The 12,500-nt window shown below is 45.8% G+C and overlaps 1 protein-coding gene across 1 annotated transcript in view; it reads right to left on the reverse strand.

Moving 5' to 3' along the window:
* LOC138975358 (transcription intermediary factor 1-beta-like) overlaps nucleotides 1–10,869 on the reverse strand; it is a 45,971-nt gene extending 35,102 nt beyond the window's left edge. The window contains exons 1-4 of the mRNA XM_070348019.1: nucleotides 10,768–10,869; nucleotides 7,914–8,587; nucleotides 7,092–7,461; nucleotides 6,143–6,336 (exon numbers count right to left, since the gene is read on the reverse strand). Coding sequence (XP_070204120.1) covers nucleotides 6,143–6,336; nucleotides 7,092–7,461; nucleotides 7,914–8,579 — 1,230 coding nt within the window. The 5' untranslated portion in view covers nucleotides 8,580–8,587; nucleotides 10,768–10,869. The remainder of the gene's footprint in view (nucleotides 1–6,142; nucleotides 6,337–7,091; nucleotides 7,462–7,913; nucleotides 8,588–10,767) is intronic.
* Nucleotides 10,870–12,500: the final 1,631 nt, after the last annotated feature.

The following is a 12,500-nucleotide window of genomic DNA, read 5'->3' on the forward strand; positions in this document are numbered from 1 at the left end:
CATGTCAATTACTTGCATCTCCTAATCCTGAGAGCAATACATCATATAACTACCAACAAGGTCATATACTTTACTGTCCGGTCGTACTTTTTAAGAACATAATTATCCTGAGAGCAATACATATATACTACCAACAAGGTCATTTACGTTACTGTCCGGGCGTACTTTTTAAGAACATATTTTTTTTGTTTTAAATACAGACAAGCGGTTTCTGCACACATGCACTATCATTTTAAATGACACGACTATCAGTGCTGTTGGTGCAGTCATTGTTTAAAGAACGATGAAGCTACACACAAATGTTGGGAGTTGTTCAACATCTACTGGTCGCTTCTTATTGACATTGGGTGAGCGTCGCTTAGCAACTGAAGTCTGACGTGCCTGAAAACACCTCCGCGTGTAAAGGGTTTGCAGCCAGTGCAGTGAAGCTAAAGCGGAACAATTTTCTCGGCTCGCGTTGCAGCAAGCAGGATATCTCTAGACTGGCATTACATTTCAAAAGCATATTCTGAGTCTAACACTACAGACGTGATCTTGCTATTGGAGGAAGTTGCGTTCATTGTAGTCAAGTCCTCACTCGGTTGAACAAACCTCAAAAAAGCATGTACAATAATTAAAGTTGGTACACTGGCAGATAACATACTAAGGTATAGCACACCCACAAATGAAGGGAGACAATTTAACGTTGTTGTCACCCCTGGCAAGCTAGTGTAACATTCATAAAGAGCTGCTCGTCAAGTACCACAAGAAGAGCAAACGCTCGATCGAGTCACTTTCGCAGTTCTGAATATTATATGAGGCATCAGATGGACAGGAAGAAATTGCTATTCACAACACAATACAGATGTAAATAATTTGATGCAAAGAATAATCCTATAAAGTTTGAATCAAATCCGATGAATAGTTTCAGAGATATGATATTTCAATTTTTTTCCTTCAAGACATACCTGTGACCTTGAAAAAGGTCAAAGGTCACCAAAGCAGACGTCAAAGTGTAGAGGTCACTGGGAGTCACGTTCACATAAAATTTGAGCCCGGTCACTTTTATAGTTTCCGAGAAAAGCCCAACGTTAAGTTGTGTGTTGCCGAACAGAAAAGGCTAGTTATCTCCCTTGTTTTTCTGATAACGTTCGTAAAAGGCTACAGATGTAAATACTTTGATGTAAAGAATAATCCTACAAAGTTTCAATCACATCCGATGAACTTTGTCAAAGATATAAAATGTCTAATTTTTCCTTTGACGCTGACCTGTGACCTTGAAAAAGGTCAAAGGTCAACGAAACCATCGTTAAAGTGTAGAGGTCATTGGAGGTCACGACTAAACAAAATATGAGCCCGATCGCTTTGATAGTTTCCGAGAAAAGTCCAACGTTAAGGTGGTGTCTACGGACGGCCGGCCGGACGGCCGGCCGGACGGCCGGCCGGACAGACTAACACTGACCGATTACATAGAGTCACTTTTTCTCAAGTGACTCAAAAATCACATTTTCTGAAAGGAAATAAAACTTACTCATCAAATAAGACGTTGAAACAAGCCATGACACACTGATACTTGTATGGCGGTGAAATATAACTTACTCATCAAATAAGGAGTTGAAACAAGTCATGACTCATGACACACTGATACTTGTATGGCGGTGAAATATAACTTACTCATCAAATAAAGTGTTGAAACCAGTCATGACACACTGATGACGGTGACTGATCTCTACTTTTCCTGTATTAATATGAGGACAGTCCCACAAAATCAACATCAAATTGTGATCTTACTTTTTGTATCCTCAAGTTGCCTAATGTTGGGTGATATTCTGAGCTGTAACTCATAATCAAATCAAATCAAATCAAATCAATTTTTAAATTTCTCCATCTGAGAAATTACATCGCGCATAAACATGAAGACAAGCGGACGACCAAAACTTAACATTAACATAAATGTACGATTCTTATATAACCAACAGTCTCAATGAATACAACAAACCTTCTCGAGAAGATGTAAATAATTCATTTAAACACACACACACACACACACACACGCACGCACACACACACACACACACGCACACACACACACACACACACACACACACACACACACACACACACACACACACACAAATTTAGATGTAAGCCTAAAACAAATCATTTACCTTCACCTTCAGTACACGGAACCGTCTGCGCAAGCACATGCGTTTCATCATTCGCCATCACACGAGCCTTTCGCACGACTCTTCTTCCATACAGCTCAGTCAAACTCAACTGTCTCTCTCCCACAATCACACCAGCCTTTCGCACGACTCTTCTTCCATACAGCTCAGTCAAACTCAACTGTCTCTCTCCCACAATCACACCAGCCTTTCGCACGACTCATCTTCCATACAGCTCAGTAAAACTCAACTGTTTCTCTCCCACAATCTTATTTCACATTCTCACCACTCTCTCAAGAACATTACGGTTTTTGATGTTCAGACCACCAAACCAACAGACAAAACCAAAAGTAAGCACAGACTCAATAAAACTTCTGTACAAAGTTTGTAAAATGTTTGAGTTCACATTAAGAGATCTCAGCTTCTGTAAGCAATACAGCCGTGGCTGACATTTTATGGACAGATGCGGTGTTTTCATTAAAACTCAGTGTGAGGTCAGTCACTGTACCGAGGTACTTGTACTCACCCACTCGCTCAACTTGCGCACCATCGATCAAAAGGTCAGGGGTTATAACAGGCTTCTTTCTAAAATCAGCCGTACATTTTCTATCTTTAATAAAAAATACCCCGCACATTCACTACTCCGCTGCACATTGCAGAGCATATGGATATCAACTCCAGGCATTGATAAGTTAAAATTATTCAGTTTTTGTTTGACGATGATGCTAATGATGATGTCAGTGCTGTTGCTGATGATGATGATTGTGCACACACACACACACACACACACACACACACACACACACACACACACACACACACACACACACACACACACACACACACACACACATTTGTTTTTGTCAGAATAGATAACAGTTAAATACAGTGCACAAGAAGCGGTGGAGGGTGACGAAGTCTGTCACAGCAGGTCCAGGTGATACTGGCCATCACGTCCCATACAGCACCAGTCTTCATCTCCACCATCCCACTGCACGTCCACCGTGACTTGTGGACCATCGCCCCTCTGTGCTGTTAGTCTTGACGGGATGGCCGTCACTGTGCCTTTACCGTTCTGCACACAGTACACACTGTTCACTGCTCGTCTGTCACTGTCACCACTGGCACTGGTCACTGCTCGTCTGTCACAGTTACCACTGTTCTCTGCTCGTCTGTCACTGTCACCACTGGTCACTGCTCGTCTGTCACTGTCATCACTGGTCACTGCTCGTCTGTCACTGTCACCACTGGTCACTGCTCGTCTGTCACTGTTACCACTGTTCACTGCTCCTCTGTCACTGTCACCACTGGTCACTGCTCGTCTGTCACTGTCATCACTGGTCACTGCTCGTCTGTCACTGTCACCACTGGTCACTGCTCGTCTGTCACTGTCACCACTGGTCACTGCTCGTCTGTCACTGTCACCACTGGTCACTGCTCGTCTGTCACTGTCACCACTGGTCACTGCTCGTCTGTCACTGTCACCACTGGTCACTGCTCGTCTGTCACTGTCATCACTGGTCACTGCTCGTGTGTCACTGTCACCACTGTTCACTGCTCGTCTGTCACTGTCACCACTGTTCACTGCTCGTCTGTCACTGTCACCACTGGTCACTTCTCGTCTGTCACTTTCACCACTGGTCACTGCTCGTCTGTCACTGTCACCACTGTTCACTGTTCGTCTGTCACCACTGGTCACTGCTCGTCTGTCACTGTCACCACTGGTCACTGCTCGTCTGTCACTGTCACCACTGGTCACTGCTCGTCTGTCACTGTCACCACTGGTCACTGCTCGTCTGCCACTGTCACCACTGTTCACTGCTCGTCTGTCACTGTCACCACTGTTCACTGCTCCTCTGTCACTGTCACCACTGGTCACTGCTCGTCTGTCACTGTCACCACTGTTCACTGCTCGTCTGTCACTGTCACCACTGGTCACTGCTCGTCTGTCACTGTCACCACTGTTCACTGCTCGTCTGTCACTGTCATCACTGTTCACTATTCGTCTGTCACTGTCACCACTGTTCACTGCTCGTTTGTCACTGTCACCACTGTTCACTATTCGTCTGTCACTGTCAAAACTGGTCACTGATCGTCTGTCACTGTCACCACTGTTCACTACTCGTCTGTCACTGTCACCACTGTTCACTGCTCCTCTGTCACTGTCACCACTGTTCACTGCTCGTCTGTCACTGTCACCACTGTTCACTGCTCGTCTGTCACTGTCACCACTGTTCACTGCTCGTCTGTCACTGTCACCACTGTTCACTGGTCGTTTGTCACTGTCACGGCCACTGTTCACAGCTCGTCTGTCACTGTCACAACTGTTCACTGCTCGTCTGTCACTGTCACCACTGTTCCCTGCGCATCTGTCACTGTCACCACTGTTCACTGCTCGTGTGTCACTGTCACCACTGTTCACTGCTCGTCTGTCACTGTCACCACTGTTCACTGCTCGTCTGTCACTGTCACCACTGAACACTGCTCCTCTGTCACTGTCACCACTGGTCACTGCTCGTCTGTCACTGTCACCACTGTTCACTGCTCGTCTGTCACTGTCACGACTGTTCACTGCTCCTCTGTCACTGTCACCACTGTTCACTGCTCGTCTGTCACTGTCACCACTGTTCACTGCTCGTCTGTCACTGTCACCACTGAACACTGCTCGTCTGTAACTGTCACCACTGTTCACTACTCGTCTATCACTGTCACCACTGGTCACTGCTCGTCTGTCACTGTCACCACTGGTCACTGCTCGTCTCAGTGTCACTGTCACCACTGTTCACTGCTCGTCTGTCACTGTCAGAACATTTCACTGCTCCTCTGTCACTGTCACCACTGTTCACTGCTCGTCAGACACAGTCACCACTGTTCACTGCTCGTCTGTCACTGTCACCACTGTTCACTGCTCGTCAGACACAGTCACCACTGTTCACTGCTCGTCTGTCACTGTCATCACTGCTCGTCTGTCACTGTCACCACTGGTCACTTCTCGTCTGTCACTGTCACCACTGTTCACTGCTCGTCAGACACAGTCACCACTGTTCACTGCTCGTCTGTCACTGTCACCACTGTTCACTGCTCGTCTGTCACTGTCACCACTGTTCACTGCTCGTCTATCACTGTCACCACTGTTCACTGCTCGTCTGTCACTGCTACCACTGTTCACTGCTTGTCTGTCACTGTCACCACTGTTCACTGCTCGTCTGTCACTGTCACCACTGTTCACTGCTCGTCTGTCACTGTCACCACTGTTCACTGCTCGTCTGTCACTGTCACCACTGTTCACTGCTCGTCTGTCACTGTCATCACTGGTCACTGCTCGTGTGTCACTGTCACCACTGTTCACTGCTCGTCTGTCACTGTCACCACTGTTCACTGCTCGTCTGTCACTGTCACCACTGTTCACTGCTCGTCTGTCACTGTCACCACTGGTCACTGCTCGTCTGTCACTGTCACCACTGTTCACTGCTCGTCTGTCACCACTGGTCACTGCTCGTCTGTCACTGTCACCACTGTTCACTGCTCGTCTGTCACTTTAATCACTGTCAAGTGTATTCATTCATGCATGCATTACATACGTGTGTGTGTGTGTGTGTGTGTGTGTGTGTGTGTATGTGTGTGTGTGTGTGTGTGTGGGTGAGCGCGCGCGTGTGTGTGTGTGTGTGTGTGCGTGCGTGCGTGTGTCTGTGTGTGTGTGTGTGTGTGTGTGTGTGTGTGTGTGTGTGTGTGTGTGTGTGTGTGTGTGAGTGTGTGTTTGTTGTTCGTTATGTGTCTGCTTTATTTAACCTGCGTTTACGTCTGTTTCTGTACTTCCGAAATCAAACTTTTGCACAATGTTGCACAGCAAGAGCAAGTCGGACCCACGAAGCAAAGTCAGAATGTGAACATGAATAGCATCCTTTCAGAGAAACCTGCTTCTGAGAAACGTAACAGTGACAATGGTAACCTCAGATGAATAATGTGTCGGTCAGAGAGCAAAGGGGTCAGCAGCTCACTTGTTCTAAAGAAGTACACCACCGCGGATTCCATTTGACGCGATCCCCAACCTTCAGCACACGAGCTAACTCCGCCCCTCTGGGTTTGTGGACAGTCCGTGGTGTTGTCGATGATGTCGCTGTAGTTGTGACTGGTGCTGGCTGTGTAGGCTGATGTAAGGTTGTCGGGTTCGTGGTGGGTTTTGTTATCTGTCCTGTAAACACGTTTCAGTCTGTTAAAAGTGTTGTTTACGTGTTTCCTTTGTAGAAGTCTTTGCTAGTAATCAATCAGCCTACAGGAAGCCAACATTGTTTCAACAAGAAATCGTCTGCACTATTGCGTATCGTTTCATGGCTTGACAGATGAACAATTAACCCCTTCCTACATCTTTCCTAGTCCGTTATTCAGTGTGTCCCTGAATGTGTCCCTGTACACACAGTGTGTGACAGAACAAAGCCCAGACACAGACAGACAAATGAACAGTGTGTGACAGAACAAAGCCCAGACACAGACAGACAAATGAACAGTGTGTGACAGAACAAAGCCCAGACACAGACAGACAAATGAACACTGTGCGACGACACCCCCACACAGATGTAAAACGCCCCATCATTTACGATACAATCGCACCGTCATTTCATGTCTGTTGTTCTCTCACCACACCTGAACAGTGTGTACACAGTACGTTCGCTAACTCATGCAAGCGCAGTCGACGCAAAATCCATAATTATCGTCAAAAGAGAAGCAAAAGAGGAACAATAAATATATAACTGGACAAAATGTTGGAAGAAATACCTTCTGCAAATGGCCAAAAGTCGTTAAGAATAATTGTCCGTTTGATGGGCACATTTTTACAAACAGCGACAGGGAACTGGTCAAATCGCAAAGACATTAGGGGGAAAACAAAATAGGCATTAACCAGAAAAATATTTTCCAATCAAAAAAAGGCATGTAAAAAGTGTGACGTACCCAGAGACGCGATGTCAGCCTTCAGTTGATCCAGTTTCTGGAAGGTCAAGGTCAAGTCTGTGATTTCTATCTTACGCGTCGTTCCGGTCTGTGACTCCAGGTCGTCGAGGCGTGACGTCAGACCTTCCATCATCCCCAGCAGATCCCCCCCAGACGCTGACTGCACCACATTTCCTACGCTGGCTGCGTTCAGTGCTAAGGCCGCCCGCCATTTCTCCAGCTCCGCCAGTGATGACATAGCAGCATCTTCTTCAGCCTTTATCAGCGTGTTGACCTCCTGACGTCGCTTCTTCATGCACTGCTCAAGGTCATCGAACGTGTCATTGGCCTTTTTTCGCATGACCTTCAAGATGTCATTGGACTCTTTGATCTAATAACACAGGAAAACAGGTCACTTTTTAACCACCAAAAATCTTTTTTAAACGAGGAATTTTGCACAAAACTTGGGCTTTGAGGAGACACTTTTTATGTTAAGTGGTAGTGTTCCTGGTGTCATAATCGAATATTCAACCAGAAAAAATTGTTCCAACTAAATGATGGCCGTCAACTAATAAAAGCTCATGTTAGCTAGTTTACTCAGAAAAGATTTCAGAAAGCCCCCCAACGGAAACTTTCAAAACAAATTGAAACAGTTACAGCAGACCTTTACCCTCCTTATAGATACAAACTAAAACAAAGACTGTATAACAATAACGTCAAGATGCAGTCTTCAAAATCATTGCTTATACTTTTTACACATTCAACGTAGTACAAAGCTAATCCAAATACAAACACAACCGAAGAAATCAATCCCGACCTAGACACGAATGGTTTGACACCAACCTGTGCTGCCAGTGCTGTCGCTCTGTCCCTCAGTCTTTGTGCCTGTTGTTCCAGTTCTCTTCTCTTCTCTGTCGCCACGTCTGGGATGGCCTTCACCTCTGCACAGCTGCGGTGATTGGTTGTCGCGCACAACATGCAAATGAGCTCTCGGTGGGAGGAGCAATAAACTTCAGCCGGCCTATCATCGTGCACGTTACATGTTGCGCGGTTCACCTCAGCCAATCGCTGTGGAGTGAGTTTATTCAAATCCTCCACTTTATGATTTTTCATGGAGGGAAACTTCGCGTGACCTTTAGAACATTTCTTACAGAGCTTAATGTCACACTGCAAGCAGAATGACGTGGCAGCAGTGTTGTCGTCACAGACCATGCAGACATGCTGACCGCTGAGCATTTTGTGACTGTCCACTAGAGCCATGGTGGCCAGGTCAGTGGGCAGGTCATTGACCAGAGTGTCAAGGTCACGCTGACCTCGGCTGGTGGAGGGCAGGATGGGGGCCCTGCAGAGCGGACAGCCTCCCTTGACCCCTGCCTTCTGCAGCCACGACACGACGCACTTTTTGCACACGAGGTGTGTACACGGCAGTATTTTTGGCTCTTTATAGCCGTCATGGCAGACAGGGCATTCTGGTAGCTCACTGCTACTGGTGGCTGAAGCGGCGGCCATGATGACTTCTGTGACAGCACACACACACACACACACACACACACACACACACACACACACACACACACACACACACACACACACACACACACACCAAGCACATTCAGTTTCGTACAAAAAATGCTCAAAGTTAGTTGAAATCACAATCTCGTCAAACCATTTCTTACTTAATGCGGTATGCTCCTGCTGTCACAATATGATCAATGTTTACAATCCTTACAGTAAGACCACACAACTGATTATGCTTTCATAGTTTACCACAGTCTGAGTTTGTACATTTTTCATAACAGTAGTTGTATCCAATCAACATGACAACTAACACGTTTTTCATGACAGTTGTTGTATCTAATTAACATAACAACTAACAGCATTGTAGTGTGTACGTTTTTCATAACAGTAGTTGTATCTAATTAACATAACAACTAACAGCATTGTAGTGTGTACGGAGGAGGTAAGAAGGAAAGGGATATACACAAGGCAGCTTTGGACGAGAGAGTAGGGGGGGGGAGAGACAGACAGACCAGACAGACAGACAGACCAGACAGACAGACAGACAGACAGACAGACAGAGATTTAGAGAGAAAAAGGGAGAGAGAGTGAGGGAGAGGGAGAGAGAGACAGTTGGAAAACAAGATTCAGAGAGAGATAAAGAGAAAGAGTGAGGGAGGGAGAGAGAGAGGGAACAAAACGGAGAGAGCGAGACAGAGAGACATACTGATTGACAGACAGGGAGACAGAGGGAGAAAGGGAATAAGAGCGAGAGAAAGAGAGAGAGTGGGGGAGGGAGGGAGAAAGGGAGAAAAAGGGAGACAGCGAGACAGACAGAGATAAAGAGAAAAAGATTCACGGAGAGAAAAAAGGTAGAGATAAAGAAAGATACAGAGTGAACGAACGGGCGATTGGTCTTTATCATTAAAGGATGGACGCCTATTCTTACAATATGTCCCTGCTGAAACTTACGTGTACAGTAACACACAACAACAACAACACAGATTAATCGCAGACACAAACAAAGTTAAAAGATGTCAACACTTGTATTGCAATATTATGAAACTCGATCCTGCCCTACCTTTAAGAACATTATACCCAGAAAGAAAACATTGAATATTACATGTCAATATAAAGCAAGAGACAGACACACAGACAGAGAGACAGACAGACAGACAAACAGACTATTGGCGTCAGTAGTCAGTATGAACACCCATCTCCCAGACAGAGCAAGCGGAAGAGTGAAAGGTTTGCAACAATTAAACTTATCGCTAGACTTTTGCACACGCACCCACTTGGTGCATGGATATGAAGAAATATTACTGCAACCAACGCAATTGCTTTTCATAGAGCTCTACTTTATACTGTTATCAGAACATTTTAAGAATACCCTTTTATATCCAAGTATCTCTAAGTACGACTTTTAATTAGATGAGCGAGAGTGTGCAGGGGATGGGAGGGCGGTGAACCACTGTACATAAAGGGAAAGTTTGTGTGCGCGTCTGTGTGTGTGTTTTAATCTAAGACAAATGTCGCCAATGTTTTTACAGAGTGACGTTAAATAAACGATTGTATCGTCATCAATTAAAGGGAGGTAATTATATGCTTCGGCGGAGCGTGTAAAGCACTTGTCAGGAATAATGAGTTCTTTCCCTTAGACCGTCTCTCTCTCTCTTTCTCTCTCTCTCTCTCTCTCTCTCTCTCTCTCTCTCTCTCTCTCTCTCTCATAACAACACCAACCCTCAACGATCAAACAACCCTTTGGCAGAGCATGTTACAGGTAACCATCCATTTCCTCAAGGATTTGTTACCAAACTGCAGATGCTGGGATCAATAGAGAGTGTATCAGGAAAATGAAACCAAACAAGTCGACGAGTGGGTAACCCAAAACAGAAAGTAGAAACGTGGCACACCCTATCTGTATGAACCAAAGCAAATATATACACTGATACGCAGTCCAAAAATATCAGGTATATTTCTCAAGACTACCTACTTACGTGCAGCTGTCCCTAGAATGTATGTGAACGCTAATTTTGTCAAAGCGTGACCTACTTTCAGTGTCACTTGTCTGCATTGACAACAGTGGCACACACTGACTTCGGATCAACACACACTACCTGACAGCAAATACGCACCCTACAGTGAACAACCAGTTTCTACAGTATTCACAGCGTAGTGTAACAAGCTTCTCTACACATACCTGTTTCTGTGGCTGTCTACAGAACACAACACTGAATGGAGGAAACTTTTCTGATGAGATTTGTGAACGAGGAAATGATTCCGAAGTGTTGCGTCAAGTGTGTCAATCAAGAACCGTAAGTACTGTCTTTCTTCGCTGGAGTTACCTCATCGAACTGTCGGTTCAGTGTAAAGTGAAAGTAGAGAGGATAGAGAAGGAGGAGGGGTTGCACTCTGTGAGTGCTTGTGTGTGTGTGTGTCACGGTGTGTGTGTGTGTCAGCGGTGTGTGTGTCACGGTGTGTGTGTGTCACGGTGTGTGTGTGTGTACGGTGTGTGTGTCAGTCAGTGTGCCTGTGTGTGTGTGTGTGTTCGTGTGTGTCACAGTGTGTGTGTGTGTGTGTGTGTGCGTGTTGCATCATGCTGCTTATCAAGACAACATTAAATTAAGTAGATGTGCAACGCCAAGGCACTGCATACCCCAGCGAAAGACAAACCTCTCTCTCTCTCTCTCTCTCTCTCTCTCTCTTTCTCTCTCTCTCAAACACACACACGAACACACACACACGAACACACACACACACACATACCTCAAGTTACACACGTACAAAAATACACACTCACTCACTCACTCACTCTCTCATACACACTTCATACACACAAAACACACCCCCATACGCACATATAGACAGACGGACATACACACCTTTACAAGCAAACACACATACACACACACACATACACTTACGCACACGCACAAACACACTCCCACCCACCCACTCTCTCTCTCTCTCTCTAATACAGACACACACACACACACACACACACACACACACACACACACACACACACACACACACACACACACATTGACTCACACAAATCTCATACACACAAAACACACACTTATACGCACATACACGGTTGGCCTATCAATCAATCAATCAATCAATCAATGAGGCTTATATCGCGCATATTCCGTGGGTACAGTTCTAGGCGCTCTGCAGTGATGCCGTGTGAGATGAAATTTTATACGGCCAGTAATTGCAGCCATTTCGGCGCATATTTACCTTTCATGGCCTATTATTCCAAGTCACACGGGTATAGGTAGACAATTATTAACTGTGCCTAAGCAATTTTGCCAGGAAAGACCCTTTTGTCAATCGTGGGATCTTTAACGTGCACACCCAATGTAGTGTACACGGGGGGAGAGTTCGGACACCGAAGAGAGTCTGCACACAAAGTTGACTCTGAAATAAATTTCCGCCCAACCTGGGATCGAACTCACGCTGACAGCGGCCAACTGAATACCAATCCAGCGCGCTACCAACTGAGCTATATCCCCGCCTAGTGGTAAGGCGTCCGCCCCGTGATCGGGAGGTCGTGGGTTAGAACCCAGGCCGGGTCATACCTAAGACTTTAAAATTGGCAATCTAGTGGCTGCTCCGCCTGGCGTCTGGCATTATGGGGTTAGTGCATGCAAGGGCTGGTTGGTCCGGTGTCAGAATAATGTGACTGGGTGAGACATGAAGCCTGTGGCTGTGCTGTGACTTCTGCCTTGTGTGTGGCGCATGTTATATCTCAAAGCAGCACCGCCCTGATAATTATGGCCCAAACAAACAAATACGCACATAGACAGACGGACACACACACCTTTACAAACAAACACATATACACACTCATACACACACAAACATACACACAAACTCATGCACACACACATTCACACACACACACACACTCTTTCTCCCTCTCTC

Source organism: Littorina saxatilis, linkage group LG9, assembly GCF_037325665.1.
Source record: "Littorina saxatilis isolate snail1 linkage group LG9, US_GU_Lsax_2.0, whole genome shotgun sequence".
NCBI lineage: Eukaryota > Metazoa > Mollusca > Gastropoda > Littorinimorpha > Littorinidae > Littorina > Littorina saxatilis.